Here is a 19,840-nt window from a genome sequence, read left to right as displayed (position 1 = left end):
AGTAGGCAGAGAGGCAGGCAGAGAGAGAGGAGGAAGCAGGCTCCCTGCGGAGCAGAGAGCCCGATGCGGGGCTCGATCCCAGGACCCTGAGATCATGACCGGAGCCGAAGGCAGCGGCTTAATCCACTGAGCCACCCAGGCGCCCCAAGCAACCAGATTTTAATCAATAAATACGAACATCTGTGTGTTAACCAGTTATTGGGCCAGAATAGAATTGTCAAAAATTCAAAAGGTAACCTTGAAAACAAAGTGCAAAACTCTTTGCCATAAACTTTTCCCCCATAGAGAATTAGAGGCAACAAAAAAATTTACTCAGAATAAGGATTGGAATAATCTAAAAAGTTCCAGGTAGATTTCAAAGCTAAAAAAGATTATTTTGCACATAGTGGGCAATACAAAAATTACCTGACAATTCCATGAATAAATTGAAGGTGGGAATTGTTGACATCAGGGAACAGGATTACTTATATTCACATTACGGGCCGTTCTGATATCCATTCCTTGTTCCTGCCCTGCCTCATTAGGCTTTGCTGTGCTCTGTATTTGCAGGAAATCACGTTTCCCAGGGTCCTTGCAGCTGGCTTCCAGGTAAGGTGCAGGAGGAACTCACGGGCGGGAGAGATGAAGGCAGGGTATCTCTCCACATCTGACCCAGCTGGTCTTGCCCCATCTCAGGCCAGAGCTTTGTCTCTGCCGTGGCTCCAATTCCCACAATCTCTTGGAGGTCTCAGCTCTCACCAGGCAGCCCTCATGACCCTGCCGACTCCTGTGGGCTACCCCAGTTTCTGGATCGAGGGGACCACACTTTTTCATAGTCCTAGGTGATCACAGATTCCTTTTATTTGGCTTCTCTTTTACTATTTTTGTAGGTCAATTTCCTCTGTTAAATTCCTTCTATTGAAATACCTAAAACGGTTTCTGTTTTCTATCTGATACATATTAGAATCACGGACATTCTACCCTGCCGTCCCCCCTCCCCACCCTCCCCCGCTTTATCTGGGAAGTTTTGCATGAGAATCTGTCCTAAGCCAATGAAAAATCACTCAAATCACACTCAATACCCACTTTCTGCAACACAGGTGAATACAGCCTGCTTTTTTCCAAGCACTGGAATGCTCTGGGCCAGGTGGACCCTGTCTGCCATGTCACCAATCATGGTGGACACAGCCAAGAGTCTGTGGAGGTTGTTTCTGTTGTATGTACTAAGTGGGACAACAAGGAGAAAGACATGAACAGAAAATTAGTCTTAAGAAGAAATGACAAAGCCATCAAATGGATAACATTATAAAAAATACAAAAAAAAATCTCCAAAAACATTAAGAATGTAAGACGGCACCGGAAAGTTTCCTTCCTGTTGAATCACTAAATGTTCCTGAATTAAAATCCTTTAGAATTTCCAGGTATTTCAAGACCATTAAAAAAAAAAAAAAAAAAAAAAAAAAGACTCGTGAACAAAGGATCCATAGCTTTTCCACTTGAATGCCTCCCTGAAATGGTTATTTTTTCAGAAGTAGAGTTCCTTGGTGAGCATGGAGACCACACATGGGATCTGCTTCTTCTCATGGAAGTGGGGGTCATCAGACTGGGACTCGAAGTGCCTGGCCACCCTGTGGTTCACCCTGGTGAGGATGTGCAGGATCTCCAAGCTCTTGCCGTGCTCGTTCAGGGTGGAGCAGAGGGCCTGCACAAACCAAGACCCACTTCCTGGGTTCCTCCATGAGTAATAGCCTTCAACAAAACAGAAAGGAGACGATGAAATCAGCTGAGCTGGCCGCTGCCCCACGTGCCACCTAGAAGGAGCTCTCGGTGTATGGGGCCTTCACACCTGCTTTTCTGAAATTATCTTACTCTTCTCTGCATGCAAGTTCCCCGTGAGAATTATGCTATGTGCGCAGAGAGCAAACATCTTGGGTTAAGAAGGCTGCATGAAAATGCCCAGCACTAGAGTTCTTTCACGGATAAATATGAAACACCTAAGTGCAGGAGACAAATGGGCACAAGGAGCGTTCCAAAGGAAATGCTTGAGAGCACTCTGGAACTCCTCCCTGCCCTTTGCAGCGGGGAGAGCTACTTTCTAATCCAAGCCTCAACAGAGGAATTTGCCGGAGAGAAGAGTCACAGAGATGAGAGGCTGCTGGCTTTGAAGCTGGAGGCGGGGGACAAGTCAGGGAATTCTACATGCTGGAAAAGGCAAAGATGGGGATATCCCCCCTAGAGCCTCCAGAATATTCCTTCTGGGATTCTCGTCACCGTGCCAACCATTTGCAATTCTGGCCTCCAGAACTGTAAGATAATAGGCTTGTAAGGTCTGAAGCCATTGCGTTTCGGGCAATTTATCACTGCAGCAACAGGAAACCCATATAGCCCCAACCCTGCATTCTGATAGTGGAGTGCCCCTGTCCCGTTCACAGGCAATGGACCTGATACCTGGAACTGTAGAATAGGCGAAGAGGAAGTCGGCTTCAACGGGGATCTTATACCGAGGATTGGCATCTGTGTCATTGATCGGCCCCGAGTCGGCCTGGACCCCATCATCGAGCTCTGTCCCCCGGCAAGCCTAAGTACCAAAGCAGAGATCACTTCCTGGAGTCAGGAATAGGGACATGTGAGCTCTCCATGGCTGCGTCCTGGTGCCTAGGGATCCACTCGGTGTGCCCTAGTGGCTCAATAAGCATTTGATATAGAAATACATAATGAACAAAGCTTGTGTCAAATTAGCAAGCCAAGCAAATGAAAATACCACTGTGCCTTAAAGAAACCCTCACGGGCACGGATCTGATGCGAATCTTAGATTTGCAAATCCCAACTGAAACAGCACGTGTGTCTGTCAAAGTGCTAGAACCCGTCAGTCATCACTGTCATCTTTTCCCTCCTTGAACGGCACTGGCCTTGAAAAGGGATTACCTGAATGAAGAAGAGTTTGGGTTTCTCTAGAAGGCTTCTGCATCTGTCCCCCCTAAAATGGGCGGTCAAGTCCTTTATTGCTGTCACGCCATCTGTCCCATAAATTAAATTCTCTTCTCCATGGCTTAGCAAGATGCAGGCGAAGCAAGCAGAATTTCTGTGGTCCTCTTCAGAGGCTGAGAGCAAGCAGTTTGAGGACGGAAAGATTAAGATGTAAGCCCTTAGTGGGACCTCCAAAGGGTTCTCCCTCCCAGCCTGGCAGGGGCCACCGACTGTCAGACAGCTGTTGCAGGGGAGGGAGCACCTCTCTGGAGAGAAGGAAGCCCAGTGGAGAGACGTTAGAGACAGGGAGAAAATCTAGAATTCTCACGCGATCTGAAACCTAGAGGGGGCTGCCTCAAGAGGAGGTGTGCCCCCCTGCGTGGGAGGGGTTCAGGCGGCTGCTGGGAGGCAGCATGGGGGCAGTGGGGTGCTGAATGGGCACAGCCCTGGTCTCTGTTAAGTCTGCGACACCAGGCAAGTTACGTTGCCATTTTGTGCCTTAGCTCCCGTCTCTGCAAAGTCTGTTTAAAACATAAACATCTGAAATACAGGGAGATGATTAATCTCTTCCTGCCACCAGGGAAAAGCTGACACTTCCGCTCCATTCTGGACAGAAAGATACTGACTTGTTCCTTCCCTATGAATTAGCTTTTGGAAATTGAGACTGTCGTATAGATCCCAAACCTATCCCTTCCTGCCCTACTTGTTGATTTCATCTGTTTGGGGAGTGATTGCAGTTTCCTGAAAAGGTCTCAGCCTGGGCCGGAGTAGTCCAGAGGAGGGAAAGGCTCCCAGGGCTGAGATCGCTGTGTGCCAAACCACCCTCCAGAGACCCCTGGCAGGCTGCCCCTTCTTCAGAGCAGGGAGGAGGCAGGCGGGGTGGGTAGGGGGGAGCAGGGAGGAGGCAGGCACACACCTTGCTTCAGCAGGTCCTGCATCTTGGCACAAGAACAGTCATTATGGACGACCACATCAAAACCCAGGTTTCTGAAGCACTTGAACAGAGCCTCGGCATCTTTGTCCGTTCCGTTGCGGACGCCCATACCTGTGGGAATGAATGCCACAATGAGCCATCCCTGGCTGAGAGCGGCCTGCCAGATGCCTCGCCTCTGGGCGCTCAGCACAAGCCTCGCGGACTGTGGTGTCCATGCTCCCAGGGTCATAGTTTAAATGAGCAACTGGGATAAGAAGCAAACTCCAAGGAGAAGGTCAATCAGCCTGCCCATGGAAGGTGAGCCTTTCATGGCAACTCTCTGCCTCAGTCAAGACCAACAGCACCCCTGGATTCTTAGCCCTTTGGTCCAAGTCCCACATCAGCTAATGCACACGATGGGACCTCAGACTTGAAGCTCCCGATGTCCCTCATGCCTTCTTCCTGGACACGTAAATAGCATCAGTGACCACCCCCCCACCCCAGCCTGCCCCAGCAGGAGGGCACGGCCCTTCTCTACTCAAAGTCTGATACAAGCTGAGAATGACAGAAGGGGACGGGAGAGGCCAGCCTGGGGCCCTCAACACTGACCTGTCTTTCTGTCGAAGTTCTTGTTGTTTATGATGATGCACTTGCCCACCTTCTCGAAATTCATGTTATACTGGTATGTAGGCACTCGCTCCTGGGCTGTCTTGATTGATTTCCCCGGGTCATTTTTCTTCTTCTTACTGGGGAAACAGAAAGCCAGTCAGGGGCTGTGGGAGACGTGGGGACAGGAATGGCCTCCTGACTCTACAGCAAGCATGGAAGGGGCGCCCAGGAAAGCCGGAACCCCTGTAAGACACGTGCGAGAGGGGCAGATGGCTCCGTTTAATCGTCGTATTTAAAACGAACAGGAACTCCTGCTCTGTTTCGTCAGGTGTCGGAGAGAGGCAAGCTAAAACTGCCGCGCGAGGAGCTGCGCTGACACGCCCACCGGCATGGGACACAGGGCACTGGTGACCCCGTGAACGGCACCTGCCACCCTCCCGCGTAGCTGCTGGAAACCGACGTTGTACTTCCATTGTGGAAAACTGGCAGAATCTACCAAACTGAGTTTAAACACATCCTAGGGCAGAGCAACTCCACTCCTGGGAATACATCCTGGAGTGGAGCAAACGCGTTTGTAGAAAGGACACATCTACGCATGCGCACAGCAGTGCGGTCCAGCAAGGACCGCCCCCCCCCCCCAATAGTCCCCTTCCAATCTCCTGACAACGACTGGACTGTCCAGCTTACCAAAATTCTGGCACAGAGGATGGAACATGCAGCATCATTGAAAGGGCACAGAAAACAATGTCAAGTGTGAGTGGAAAGCAACCATGCTGGTCATCCATGGGAATGGAAATGCCACAAGAGAAAGGATTTTTTTTTTAAATCTGTTCTGAAAAATTCCTGAATCCCAGTACCTAGAACAGTGCCTAGCATATAAGTTGTTCCATAAATTTTTTTTGTTATACTACAGACCAATATCCCTTATGAGTACAGATGAATTTATTTATTTATTTATTTTAAAAGAGAGAGAGAGAGAGACAGCACGCAAATGGGTAGGGGCATCTTTTTTTAAAGATTTCATTTATTTATTTGACAGAAAGAGCCACAGAGCACACGTGGGGGGAATGGTAGAGGGAGAAAGAGAGGCAAGCTCCCTGCTGAGCAGGGAACCTGATGTGGGACTTGATCACAGGACACTGGGATTATGACCTGAGCTGAAGGCAGACGCTTAACCGACTGAGCTACCCAGGTACCCCAAGAAGGAGAGTATCTTAAGCAGACTCCATGCTCAGCGTGAAGCCTGATGCAGGGCTCAATCTCATGGCTTGAGATCATGACCTGAGCTGAAATCAAGAGTTGGATGCCCAACTGACTGAGCCACCCGGGCACCTAAATGCAAAAATTCTTGAGAAAATATTAGCAAGCCGAATCTGGCAATCTATGAGTAGGATTATTCATCATCATCAAGTGTGACCAATTTCAGGAATTAAAGGTAGTTTAACGTTCAAAAATCAATTAATGTAATCCATCATTTTAATAGACAAAGATAAAGGACAAAAACCAAATAGCTCCACTGATGCAAAAAAAAAAAAAGCAATTGACAAAATTCAATACTCTGTAATGATAAAAATGCTAAATAAACTAGGATTACATTGGGTCTAACTCAACTGGAAAAGGGCATCTATGAAAAACTCACAGATAATATCATCCTTAACGAGGAGACACTGAATGCTTTCCCTGTAAGGTCGAAAACAAGTCAAACATGCCCACTCTGGCCGCTTCTGTTAAATACTGTATGAGCGGTTCTCGTCTGGGCAGTTAGGTTAGAAAGATGTGTTCTAGGAATGAATGCATCCAGTTTTGTGCCCTCATTTTACGGACATGGAAACAGGTGTACAGGACGGTAGGGGTTGTTCAAGGTCAGCCAGGCAACGATGAGCAAAGTGAGACCATGTGACCACCACGTGGGCCTCAGGTGATGTCAGCCTCTTGAGTCACCCCACACCCCAGAGCATTTGTAAGAAGACTTGTCCGCCACTTTCCCCAGATTCTCGTCAAACGTTGGGAGGAGTAGAGTGAAAATTAACTGACAAATGTGGGCCTTTGACCCTGAGTTTCGCTGAACCTCGCCTGTTGTAGTTTCTCAGAACCTCTGGAAGGAAGTGGCCTTTGCCACCGCCCCTCCTACCTGGATCCAGGTCACAGTGTGGCTCTGTGGGTCCAATCTCCAGAGTGCTTATTGCTGTCTTTCAACGGCAACCCTGCTCTATCCTCCACTTCTCTAAGGCCAACTGTCTTCTGTGACATCATCTGATGTCTAAAAGAGAAATAGCCTCCACCTTCTCCAGATTTTTCCTCCCTACCTTTTCTGTCATGCTTCTTTCCCGTAGGGAGGCCGCACAAATGAGCGCTGGGCTGGGGCGCAGGCATCTGCCCAGGGGACCCTTCATAGAGCCCTGACCTCCTCTCCTGGAAAACAGAGCCTTCTGTGACCCTCACGGAATGACGTGGTCAATTTCGTGGGCAGGAAATACTCTCGTGGAGTCCTTTCCCTCTCCTGAGCCTCCATAAAAGCTCAGTGGAGATGCATATCAGCAAAGCGAGCTTCTGCAGTGTTCAAGGACACACCATGCACGGGGGAGGAGGATTTACTTCTGAATTCCCTGACAACGACCCATCCCGACAGTGTCCTCTGTGCACGTGCAAAATTATCTGTATGTGGTCTTTCACATGCACATAATATCTTCAATTTATGCCTCTGAAGGAGGTGGAAGCAGCTCCATTGTACCCATTCTATAGGTTATAATAACCTCTAACATTGGTCAGGGCTTACAAGGGCCAGGACCTTGCTGAAATTCTGCCTGCATTTTCTCGTTGCCTCTTGACAGGTCTTTAGCTAACTAAAGGCCACTCAAAGACCTAATAAGACTAGGGCTAAGTCTAACACGCTGGAGGTCTTTAAGAGATAAAACTCTCCTTCTACCTTCTGCAATATGAATTATTCTAAAACAAACTGTACAACAACATCCAAGTAAGAAACTCACGGTGAGTTATTTTAAAGCTGCTGCCATCAGCCCATCCACAATGATAAGCAAAACAAAACTGGTGAGCCTCTTTTATAAGAAAAACTGGCTTGGCTATAAGTTACATGAAACAAAAAAGGACTCCACTTCTATTAGAATAGATTTGGGAAGTAAACTTTTTTTAAAAAGGAATACAAAAGGGGAATAGAGATATACACCCTTTAAAGAAAATACTTTCCATGGCTACAAAAAGTACCTTAAAATTGAATATGAAATGTGATTCTTATCCCTGGTAAACATTTCAAAAGGGAGGGAATTCCCTTACCTAGCCTGCCCCTATCTTGAACTCTGATTTTTCAAAACGAAATAAAGTATTTGCTTCCTCTTTCTGGATTTGAGTCAGTCAATATTTATTTTTCCTTCTAACCCAAAGAGCTTTTTTGCTAAACCCAGGTCTTCCCAGACCACAGATGTGTCTTAGGGAGCAGTCCATTCCATCCCACTGGCTTCGTCTTCCTCAGAGGCATCAGCCTGGGGAAAACACCATCTGTAGCTTAACTTTGGGGAAGAAACGCCTGTGATCAGTTTAAAGCACGTAACTGGAGAGACAAACAAAAGGAAGAAATGATGATCAAGATGCAGAAAGCACCAGAAAAAAAATGGACCAGAGTCCATGTCAGAAAAGATACATTCTGCTAGGACCAGAGTCCATGCCAGAAAAGATACATTCTGCTAGGACCAGAGTCCATGTCAGAAAAGATACATTCTGGGGCGCCTGGGTGGCTCAGCGGGTTAAAGCCTCTGCCTTCAGCTCAGGTCATGATCCCAGGGTCCTGGGATCGAGCCCCGCATCGGGCTCTCTGCTTGGCTGGGAGCCTGCTTCCTCCTCTCTCTCTCTCTCTGCCTGTCTCTCTGCCTACTTGTCAAATAAATAAATCTTTAAAAAAAAAAAAAAAAAAAAAAAAAAAGAAAAGATACATTCTGCTAGGACCAGAGTCCATGTCAGAAAAGATACATTCTGCTAGGACCAGAGTCCAGGTCTGCTGCCTACTACTAGATGCAAGGCTTCTGAGCACCCTCTCCTGGGGATTAGCGCCCTTTCTGTTCCACTTTCCCTTCAAGACCCCACGAGAGCCGTGGCTTCACTTCCGTTCTGCTAATTCTGGCTGCAAGACTGCCGCAGAGATAGAAGTATACTCTCCCGTTTAGGACGAGAAATGGGTTCCAAGAGGCAACTGTTTTAGGGCAGCTGCTGGTGGCTGCTTCTGCAAGCACCTGGGGCAGTGGTCTGGCTTGAGTATTTCTCTTGTGCGTGACACCTCATGCTACCTGGAAACACGGGGGACTGGCAAGTCTTCTCCCCTTTCTCCCCTGCCGCTCTTACTTCCAATCGTCAACCTTAAGAGCATGCCTCAGTTAAAAGACCTGGCGGGCGGACAGGACTTTGTCCAGCTGGCCACTCCCATCAGGACCTGAAGGGTAAAGACCAAGTTCAGTCTCTGTTTCCTGGTTGAACCACGCGGGGGAGGGTCTTTAGTCCGGATAACACAGCCCTGCAAGAAAGCATAAGGAAGTTCCCTGTGTCCCGATGTGGGATGATTTCCAGAACGCAGATGAAGCATGAAAGAAAACAGAGGGGCAGGACAATGAGAATAGTATACTACCCTTTGGGGAAAAAAAACAAGGGGAAAATACCGTATCTTTATGTTCACTTGTATTTGCATAAAGACTCTAGAAGGGTCACATAATGGATAAACCCATTAATTTCAGGGCTGGACAGCTGGTCTTTGAAACCTGGTTCTACCACGTAGCTGAGTGATCACGGGCAAGTTACTTAACCTCTCTAGGCTTTGCTTCCTCCTTTGTAAAAAGGATAAAATGATATCATCTGCTTCACAGCCTGTGAACAAGTTGATATTCACAAAAGCATTTAGGACAGTGTGTGGCTGTAGTCAACAGTGCACAAATGTTATTGTTATTACTAATGGTATTATTAATGGTATTACTAATGGTATTATTACTAATGGTTGTATAGAATTACGAGTGATCACCCGTGTGATGGGGGCCAGGGGCAAGAACAGCAGGAAGGAGGAAGAACGTGACTGTATCTCTTTTTTAGTACATGTAAATCAGTTACTGAAAAGGTTAAAATACAGATTATTTAGTAGTTAAAAATCACCTGCTGCAAATGGATGTCATTTTCTGGACTATTTTGAAGATTACTGGATTCATACTTTTTTGTGCTCCTCGTTCCAAGGGCTCCTAAGAGACCCCATGATTCTGTGTTTCACTGTGATTTCACATGTGACTTTATTCCCCAGTCTTCTGAGCTTCCTCCTCTTCTGTGTCAGTAACAACGTGTTAATAAATACAGTCACAGTAAGTACCACTTTGGAAGACTCACTGCCTTGTACACATGACCCTGTAGGTCTTTCCAACAGCTCTATAGGGTACTGGCCCCATCCCATAGGAAAAGATGAATGAGCTTGTCTGAGGACACAAGGCCAGGCTGGGGTGAGAGCTCAGACTCAGGCACAGGTCCGACACCAGCTCCCCTCTTCCAGCATTTCTTGCCTCTGGTACGGTCCAGATTCCAGGACCTTGTCCTAGACTTAGAGAATCAGAGCATCCTAGAGATGTCTGCACCCTCTGATATGTGAGGGCCTCACTAGCCTGTCTACCTACCACTTGGATCCTTTTTTTAAAAAAGATTTTATTTATTTGAGAAAGAGAGAGAGAGCATGAGCACATGGTGGGGAGGGGAGGAGCAGAGGGAGAGGGAGAAGCAGACTTCCCGCTGAGCAGGGTGCCTGATGTGGGGTTCATCCCAGGACCCCGAGATCGTGACCCAAGCCAAAGGCAGACACTTAACCGACGGAACCACCCAGGCGCCCCTGCACGGGCCCTCTTGACTCTAACATTTCACTGCTGAGCCCCATGCTGGGCAGAAGAGTCAGCTGGCCCTCTCCTGTCAAAGGCCACTTCCCACGTGGGTGCAGCCTTTGGAACCCTTGGTTCGTGGCCAGAAGGTACACCGGGCACACCTCGGGAAGCACGGCCTGTGCATGGTGTCCCTCGGCAGCAGCGAGACTGTCTGCGGGGTCATGTGTGTGATTTACAACTTCCTGGAAACCTGCAAGTTCTCCTAGGGGTGCCAGGCAAACAGAATGGCGGGGGGCTGCAGTGACTTGAACATCACAACCGAAATGCTCCCAGGAAATGCCACGCCTCTTCTGCCTCATTTGCCCAGTGTTGGGAGAGTCCCCTGCATGGCCTTGGTGGCATAGTGACTGAGAGTCTGGGGCAGGAAGCTTTGCAATCCCCGCGCCAGCAGCTCGTGAAGAGTTACTGTCTGTTTGGAAATCAATTGCTGGAGCCAAGCAGATCCTCAGATAAACAACTGCTGTTGGACAGGGGCAAAGGCCTCTGGGGCTCCAAAGAGATTGTGGTCATTAATTAGCCATTGCAGAAAGATGCCAACAGTCCACAGCACGGCAGGCTCGCCCGGGGCTGGGGAACGAGGATACTAAGAAGCTTTCAGGGATTTCAGATGAGCCATTTCTTCAGCTGGTGATCCTCCCCCAGAGATAAGATCTTCTAAAAGTGGCCATTTTCACTGCCCCGAGTTCACAGGACTTTTCTGCAGAAGATCCGGGAACACGCATGCATGGCTATGGCACAGTCCCCCAAAGGGAGGGTGCGTGGAGCTTCTTTCCGGACTAGATCGATGGGAGCTAGCCTTTCCCCTGAATCTGACCAACGGTGCAAACGGTGCGGGAACCCCTTCCCATCTCCTGACGTCACCAGCAACAAGGACTGTTAATGTCTGTGTGATGCTTTATGTTTTACAGAGCCTGTTCATAATCATTATCTCATTCATCCTGCAAAGGATAGATGAGAGGTGTGCAAGGACACAGCAAATTAAACCTGGCCATGGTATTTTTTTAAGTCAGATTCTAGTATTTTGGGTTCTACCTGCTCTCCACCCCTGACCCCTTCTCCTCTGCCTCTGCTAAGTCTCTGCTGATAAACCCAGCTTTTATCTTGACCTTTTTCACTTTCTGAAGACTTTGGCTGAGATTACTATGCTGAGAAGAAGAAACACAGATTCTTGTTTTGAAACCTGCTATTAAGGGCAAGCCTCATGATAAACCAGAAGAGTGAATTAAAAGTTCCAAATCCTCTTAAAAGATCCTGTGTTTCACAACTGGTTACAGATTAAAAAAAATAAATCTGGCCATGAAAGCACTGTTCTCAGGGCCAGAGAAGCCAGACTGCGCTAACCAGGACAGGCTGGCAGAACGACTTAGCAAGTGTTTGTAAGTGTGCACTGAAATGCAACAGGAAGTTCATTTACAGCAATGCTTCCTAACCATCTTTCTCGTTTCTCTGTGCTGCCTTTCCTCACCAATATGAGCAAGGACCGTTATCTTCTCTTCCCAAACATATTCAGATAAGCTCAAATATCTACCAGGAACACAGATCAAGACAGCGTTGATTCTCAAGAAGAAACTAGATGACCCTCACTTCTTAGGTTAGAGACCCATTTTTTTTTTTTGGAACCTCAAATTCCACAGTGCAAGGCCAACTCAGCCAACTCAACAAAGTCAGGAGGCAAAAAATTACAACCAAGCTCTGATGGTTGTTTATATAAAGAGACGTCCTTGAAGAGCCTACAGCAACTTGTACCAGAAAACATTACCGGATAAAAATACTCTGCCTCCTTTACGAAGAAGTAAAAAACCTCAGAAAGTGCACAATGAATTTTTACAATCCACTCTGGGTGTGAATGTAATTTTCCCCATCACCGAGTGGATAAATACAGGTTTTATCCTCTTAACAGATCCCCTAGGCTGCTCGAGATGTGAATTATACCTTTCTATATTTGGAAGGGGATAGAAACATGCAAACCTGCTACTGTTTATTTTCTAAAGCGTCTCCATGAATAGGATCCCCAGAAGCTCTATCTGTTTGCAGACATTCATCAGCAGGAAAGTAAACACACCACCAGGCACACATTTCCCCAGGGCTGTTTCATTCGGAACTAGAGCTCTGGTTTTCGTAGCTGCTTTGTCTAAATATTTTTGGGATGATTCATTCATGGTTTCAGCATCTGAACGGTGGGTATCCCCGACACTCCTCACATACCAAGGCACAGAGCGAGGCAGAGCGGAAAGGAAAGAGTGAAGGTGGTACCTCGTGTCTCCATCCGGAAGCACCCCCCTGTGCATCAGAACTAGGCTTCGCCCGGCAACTACGGGCAGCGAGTTTCCTTCTTCTCTGTAATAATAAAAACTCAACATGCTCGGGGCTCAGCCGGGGACAGCAGACTGGCACAGCCCGCCCAGCCCTGAAGGCCCGTGACTGAATCAGCAGTGAACTACAGGCTGGAGTTTTCCATGGGACCATTCACACTGTGGCTGGGAAAGTCACACTGGCCTCCCCCTTCTCTGCTGACCGGCAGAAATGCCGAGGCCCACACTGATGCATCCTCCCCGCTCTGGGACAGCTCCCTAGAGAAAAAGTGACTTTCTAGGAGCATGGGATCAGAAGGGTTGGGGGGAAACCCCAAACGTCCACAAAGATACAACCAGCGGCACCAAATGTGTAAGAGTGAAAACATGGAAAGAGGGGAATGGCTAAGCAAGAGACTGTCAGTAGGATCACATACCGCACAGCCTTTTAAAGTGATGAGCATGCAGAGGGGGGTGACCCACCAACGTGCCCGTCTACAAAAGGTGGCAGAACGGCACACACAGAAATGGCCAAGTGTGTGAAATTATATGCAAGTAAATGAACAAAAATAGGAGGTGACTCTGTGATTAATCGGAGTTCAAATTCTTTAGGCTATTTTCGTCCTTACGAAAGTACTCAAGGTATTGACACAAATAATAAAACAAAAGGCTACAGAGGCAGACCAAACACTGTAATTTTCAAATAAGGCAGATCAACCTTTTGCAATGGTCTTGAATAAAGTGAGTGATCCAGGAGTTCCTACCCCTTGCCCATCTCACCCCTCCAAACACAATGAGGAAAATGTGAACACACGAAAATGAAACAAATGGTTTACCGATGCTCTCCTCAACTTCCTGATTCAAAGTCACAGCCAGTGGAAGGCGTGGAGCTCAGTACCTGTTACCCCTCGGCAAACTGAAACATTTGCCATCCTCAGGTCTGTGAACAAAGGGAAAACATCTCTGTACATTCTTTTCTGAAACTCAAATTTGCAAGCATACACCTACTTTGGGAAACGAAGTTGGTTTAAAATAGGCTGGGGAGAAAAAGAGTCCTTCCCCCAAACTTAACCACATGCACGTTTCCCTCCTCCCCCCGAACGATGAAACACAGAGACCTCTGACAATAAAAACTGATAAAAGGGGCACCTGGGTGGCTTAGTTGGTTAAGTGACTGACTCTTGATTTCGCCTCAGGTCATGATGTCAGGGTGGTAGGATCGAGCCCCACGTCGGGCATCGGGCTCTGTGCTAGGTGTGGCGCCTGCTTCAGGCTCTCTTTCCCTCTCTCTGCCCCGCTCAGGATGCTCTCGCTCTCTCTCTTAAAGAAAAAGGAAAAAAAAATTGATAAAAGACTAAAAAAAAAAAAAATCAGCCAGGGGAGAAAACAAGGACAGGATTCCCTTTCAAGAGCCTGAAACTCATGTCTATATTATGGCTACAGGCTCCAGAACTTAGAGTGGCTAACGGGACCCAGCCTGCACTCTGACAAACTCACTGCATTTATCCTTTCTGCTGTCAGAGGAACGGCAGACTCCCTGCAACAGAAGTGTGCCAGACAGAACACCCTGAGCTCTCCAGCGAGCTTGGGGTTTGAACGTACAAGGCCACACTGTGCCTCTATTACTTGTGACCACGTGTGCTCCAGAGAAACAAGAGGCCTTGGTTTCATAGTACTCCTTCTTTCCCTCCTTCCTTCCTCCCCCCTCCTTCCTTTCTTAACGATTTTAATTATTTATTTTAGATGGGGGGAGGGGCAGAGGGAAAGGGAGAGAGAATCTCAGGCAGACTACCTGCTGAGCTTGAAGCCGGATACGGGACTCGATCTCATGACCCTGAGATCATGACCTGAGTGGAAACCAAGAGTCGGATGCTCAACCGACTGAGCCACCCAGGCGCTCCTCATAGTACTTCTCTATAACTAGACTTGCTTCTAGAATAGTGATTTTTTTTAAAGATTTTATTTTTTTATAATTTTATATGTCAAAGAGAGAGAGAGTGCGAGTGAGCACAAGTGGGGGGGGGGCGGCAGGCAGAGGGGGAAGCAGGCTCCCCGCTGAGCAAGGAGCTGGATGCGAGATCCGGTCCCAGGACCCTGAGATCATGACCTGAGCCGAAGGCAGCTGCTTAACCGATGGAGCCCCCCACGCGTCCCTCGAAGAGTGTTTTAACATTTTCATTACTATGAAAACCTGATCATTGACTCGCCTTCTTCATTTGTTTTCTTTTAACCCTCCAGCTCACTTCTCCCTTCTAGGAGAGCAATGACCTAAAATAACTGGCGGGATTCTGCACGTGTGGAGCTTCAAAGTTTCTAGATCCCGTGACCCTATTTCAGAAGCGTGGCTCTCTGCTCCTGTAACGGGCACTTGGCCCTCTTTATCGGAAAGCCCATCGCCAGCCCTGCTGGAACGCGTCCATCCCTCGGCTGAAGTGAGGCAGAAAGGGAGCAAGTTCAATGAAGAATTAAATCTGCTGACCCACTTGGGCAGGAGAGAAAAGCCGCGCTGCTGGGGGATTAATGCAGCTGGAAAGCTCCGCGCCACCATGGTCAGGACTGGCGCTCGAAATAAGGGGCGGAGGTCTGGACCCCAAGTTAGAGCTGGGTGTCGCGTCTGGGCTTGCTGGGTGACCGTGGGTAAATAGAGCACTTTACCTCTCTGGTCTTAACTTTCCTTGACCAATAGAGGAGGGAATTGGGAGACATCCCATTTTCAAGAGTCTTCTAGTTTTAATATTACAATGGGAGGACTTCCTCCCCCTCAGGAAGGATGTCTGGTATCTTCTTCCTCATCACGCCATTCAGCAAACTGACAGTTACTTTATTCAAGCCTCACAAACAATCCCAGGGGCGGGTATTCATATCCCCATTATTCAGAGGAGAAAACTGAGGCTCAGAAAAGTCAAAGGACTTGCTAGTCCCTCAACGAGTGATTGGGAGGCCAGGACTAGAACCTGGGATGTCTGCCTCCAGACCACCCCTGCTGTCCTTGTAAGTGGTGCCATCACCGCTTCAGACAGAGCACTGAACCCCGAGTACTGTTTACATACACATTTGGGAGACAGGCATCTGGTATTCTACCACCTAGAATTCAAAGACTTCCTTTATGGAAAAGCCAACTCTTTGGGTTATATTTTAACATTCCTTTTACTTTTTTGCGGGGGGAGGGGGGCGGCCAGACAGACCTGGCCCTCTTTGAATCAATGGGTGTGATTGAAAGAGCTTTTGCTTCATTTGGAACATACTCTTTGGAATGAGCTAACGGTCTGCTATCTTTGTCCTTTCCTCTAATTCCAAAGCATCACTTCTCCCGAAACACCCCCTCACCTCCAAATGAAAAGATAGGCCACCTGGATCTTTCTCATAATTACACAAAGAACACATATTTTCCCGGGGATCTGTTTACATGTAACACTTAGCTGGTGGGGAAACCCGAGTGGCAATAGAGGAGAAAGAATTAGAAGCCAGGGGCCGTCACTAAACACATCGGAGGAGCACAAAGGCCGGAGCACAGAGGTGACACCAAGCAGAACGACTGCCCACTGCCCGTGGGCTCTGAACGAGTGCCTCAAAGACTGGAAGTTTACCAAGTTTTGAAAATGAGGCTTTTCTCCTGCCCCCTGGGCTCGGGGAAATAGAAGGATAAACAACCACCCACCCCCTGCAGGGAGGCAAAAGTTTCCAGCAAGATCCCAGGGGAAATTTGAGGGTGTGAAATGTTTGCTACTTTGCCTTTTATTTCCTTTAGTGGGGAGGAGAAAGGAGCCTCTGATTTCATAGCTCACGTGTGCCCCAGGGAGGACCTGCAGGAAGCTGCCGGGCGGCCGGTCTTATACTTACGGTACCTACAGTGGTGCCTCCAGGACCCAACTCATCCTGTCCAGGGGCCTCGACGCACGTTCCCGTTCTTCAAGGCCCAGCCTATCCTCACTTTCACGGTGGCTTGGCCCTGACAAGCAGGCTCCTCCTGTCCTCTGATAACTCCATTTCCAACTCCTCCGGCTCTCCCTCCTCCTCCCTCCCTGCCCCTGCCTCCACAGTTCCCAGTATACTACAAGTCAGCAATTAGCTCTTTGTACTCATTTCCGGAGCCATGCCTAGGCATTCAATCAGAACCTGAGTTCACACCCAGGGCAGGGACCAGGCTGTGACCTTGGATGGTGGGTACCCCTGGGCCGGGTGCTAGGGTTTCCTTTACCTTTACTTCAATGGGAAACCCTCTTCACCTGCACAGATGATTCTAGAACTTGTTCCATAAACTGTGGTTCATAACGCGGACGGCGCACGTACTGATTTCTTCGAAGTCTTTTCTGTTTACAAGTCCAAACACTTTGACTCATTTTAAATTACTATCTCGAATACTTTCCCTTTGTGGTTTCCTGTGTTTTCCAAATGTTCTTCAATAATCAGGAAATTAGAAAACGTTTTAGTAAGATTTTTTTTTAAAGTAAAGTTAAAGAACAGCCGGGTATACTCAGGGCCCACGGAACGGAAATAAAACGATGCTGTGATGCCATCTAGTGACACTGAGGCGACAAAGCCAAGGTAAGTCAGAGCTTAGAACTACCTGGGGCCAGTGAGTCCTCCCTGGCGTTGGGGGGTGGGGGGGGAAGGGGACTTCTTTTTTGTTTCCCCAAATCCTTACAGTCGAAAGGGGAAGGCAAAAGTCCTGAATTAGAAATGGGCAGGGGACACCACTGTCCCCCACCCACTGCCTTACCAGACAGAATTCTGACACCTTGGAGAAGGGAGCTGGGGACGGGATGGGCTGGCGGGGTGCTCGCTATTGGGGGCACGGAGAACCGGAAGCAGCCCGGATGCTCACACACTGCCAGATTCGCTCTGCCGTCTTCACGTCCCCCCCATGAGTTAAATTCAGCAGAATTTAGAATCTCAAGACACAGAGCTGAAGGCACAGGGGGTTGACCCTGTCGATGGGCCAGGTGTGCACATGGACAACCACTCTTCCCGGCAAATCTCATTGTTCTGAGTCTCACCCCATCTCAGGCCAAGTCACTGGCACCACTCAAATCTGTCACATGCTCTCGGGCAGCAAAGCCAAGGCAGCAGGAATGTTCAGGGAAGCGATGAAAGGTGGCAAACGCTGGTGCCCTTCTGTCATTATGACAATAGAAATAGGGATTTCATCACCCCTTTCTCTAGCTGGAGGACTCAGGGGTGGGGCGCCTGGGTGGCTCAGTGGGTTGAAATCTTTGCCTTCGGCTCAGGTCATGATCCCAAGGTCCTGGGATCAAGCCCCTGCATGGGGCTCTCTGCTCAGCAGGGAGCCTGCTTCCCTTCCTCTCTCCCCACCTGCCTCTTTGCCTACTTGTGATCTCTCTCTGTCAAATAAATAAATAAAATCTTAAAAAAAAAAAAAAAAAAAGGACTCAGGGGTCACCAGATGACTCCAGTCTTCCGTGGAGTTCGGGTGCCATTTTCCTCAGCATCTGTCCCCTCTTCGGCCCTTCCTCCTCTTGGTCACAAAGTCCCATTGCTTCTACCTCTTGCCACCTCTGGGGTCCAGCTGCTCTGCCCCACCTGCCGCATTCCACTGGCAACAGCCCCCTCTTCAGGACCTGCCCTGCACTGCAGCTTAACCCACTCAGCCACCCAGGCACCCCTAAGTCAATCTACTTCTTAAACTCTTTCATGACTTCCTTGTTCTTGGATCGATTCCAAATCTTTTATGCAACTTACAAACAAGCACTTCTAAACTCTGGCCCCTGCCTGTTTCTCCGGTCTCCTCTTCTGGGGTACCTTCCGCATCCCACATTCCTGCCAGCATTCATCGCCCTGACCTCACGCACCTACACCCCCCTTCACCATCCTGCTGCCCCCATCAAGTCTCAGCACACATCACGTCTCCCGTGGAAGCTTCTTTCACCCAAGACCAGGCTGCATCTCCTTTTCAGTTTTACTCCCCCAGAGCCCTGCTCTGCCCTGCCGACCACCACCCTGCCTCGGTTACCTGTTGCATGCCTGCCTTCCCAGCAGGAATGTTGAGTGTCTGGGGCTGGGGTCATGTGGGTCTTGTTGACCTTGTTTCCAGCTGCAGCTCTGGGCCAAACACAGAGCCTGATATGTTAAGGCAGCAGCTGAGACGGCAGGAGCAGGCGAGCGCAGGTTCAACTTCACTAATCAACTATGCGACTTGGTACAAGGGGCTTAACTGTGCTCCACAGATATTTAATGCATGACTGAAATAATGAATTAGTGACCCAAAATAGCACCTGACATGGTTAATTTTACTCGTTTATTTAAATATTTCACTTATTTATGAGAGTGAGAGAGAGAGAGAGAGAGAGAAGCAGGTTCCCTGATCAGCAGGGAGCCCGATGATGTCAGGGCTCCATCCCAGGACCCCTCCAAGGACCCCAGGATCATGACCTGAGCTGAAGGCAGACTCTTAACCGACTGAGCCACCCAGACACACCTGATATGGCTAATTTTAAAGCCACATGAAAGGACCTTCCATCTTAAGTTAAAAAACAAATGAAAGGAAAAACCTAAATTTTAAGGGTTTATCACAAATTCTGGAAGAAGTTTATTTGAATTGACTGCCTCCTTGGCAGGTGGCCTGTGCATCACATAATACAGGATTTGAGTTCGATGCCCAGCGAAGGCAGAGAAAATAAGCAACTAACAATTCACAGCCTGGAAGAGTAAGACATTAAATTGCCATGTACCGTAGCAAAGTCTTGTTTGATAATTCAACAGTCATGTCTTGTAATCCATACATAAACAGCTTCCAAATCCCTAACATGACTTACAGACAAGCCCTTTTAAAATCTGGCCCCTGCCCGTTTAATTTAATTCAAATATTTAATTGGAAAATGGAATATAATTCAAGTATTTTGCAAGGACAATTACTGTTTATTTTGATAACATGAAGCTTGAGGCCAACATGGGCCGTGCTAGTAAAGGAAAAGGTGCAGCGCACTAGAATACAGAAGACTGTGAGGGCTTATTGACCTTTCCAAAGGACGTAAGGGGGTTAAAAAAAAAAAAAAAAAAAACAATATCACAGACTGTATCTATTTTTGAAAAATGATGCATCTTTAAGGCAGAGGTCTTCAAACAGGGCACTAAAAGACCTTCCAAGGGGTGCAGACATAGGCAGCTTTAAGGAAATGATCAGATCCTCGATTTCCGTATGCATTTTTCCTAAA

General features: G+C 48.1%; 1 protein-coding gene across 2 annotated transcripts in view; it reads right to left on the bottom strand.

The window, feature by feature from the left end:
* Window positions 1-156: 156 nt before the first annotated feature.
* CASP7 (caspase 7) overlaps window positions 157-19,840 on the bottom strand; it is a 30,819-nt gene continuing 11,135 nt past the window's right edge. For both annotated transcript variants that reach the window (XM_046026393.1, XM_046026392.1), the window contains exons 3-7: window positions 4,469-4,605; window positions 3,863-3,991; window positions 2,905-3,080; window positions 2,428-2,557; window positions 157-1,728 (exon numbers count right to left, since the gene is read on the bottom strand). In XM_046026393.1, the coding sequence (XP_045882349.1) occupies window positions 1,505-1,728; window positions 2,428-2,557; window positions 2,905-3,080; window positions 3,863-3,991; window positions 4,469-4,605 (796 nt within the window). In that variant the 3' untranslated portion in view covers window positions 157-1,504. The remainder of the gene's footprint in view (window positions 1,729-2,427; window positions 2,558-2,904; window positions 3,081-3,862; window positions 3,992-4,468; window positions 4,606-19,840) is intronic.

The sequence above is a fragment of the Meles meles genome, chromosome 13, assembly GCF_922984935.1.
Source record: "Meles meles chromosome 13, mMelMel3.1 paternal haplotype, whole genome shotgun sequence".
Classification (NCBI taxonomy): Eukaryota; Metazoa; Chordata; class Mammalia; order Carnivora; family Mustelidae; genus Meles; species Meles meles.
This window is presented reverse-complemented; position numbering and strand designations above follow the sequence as displayed.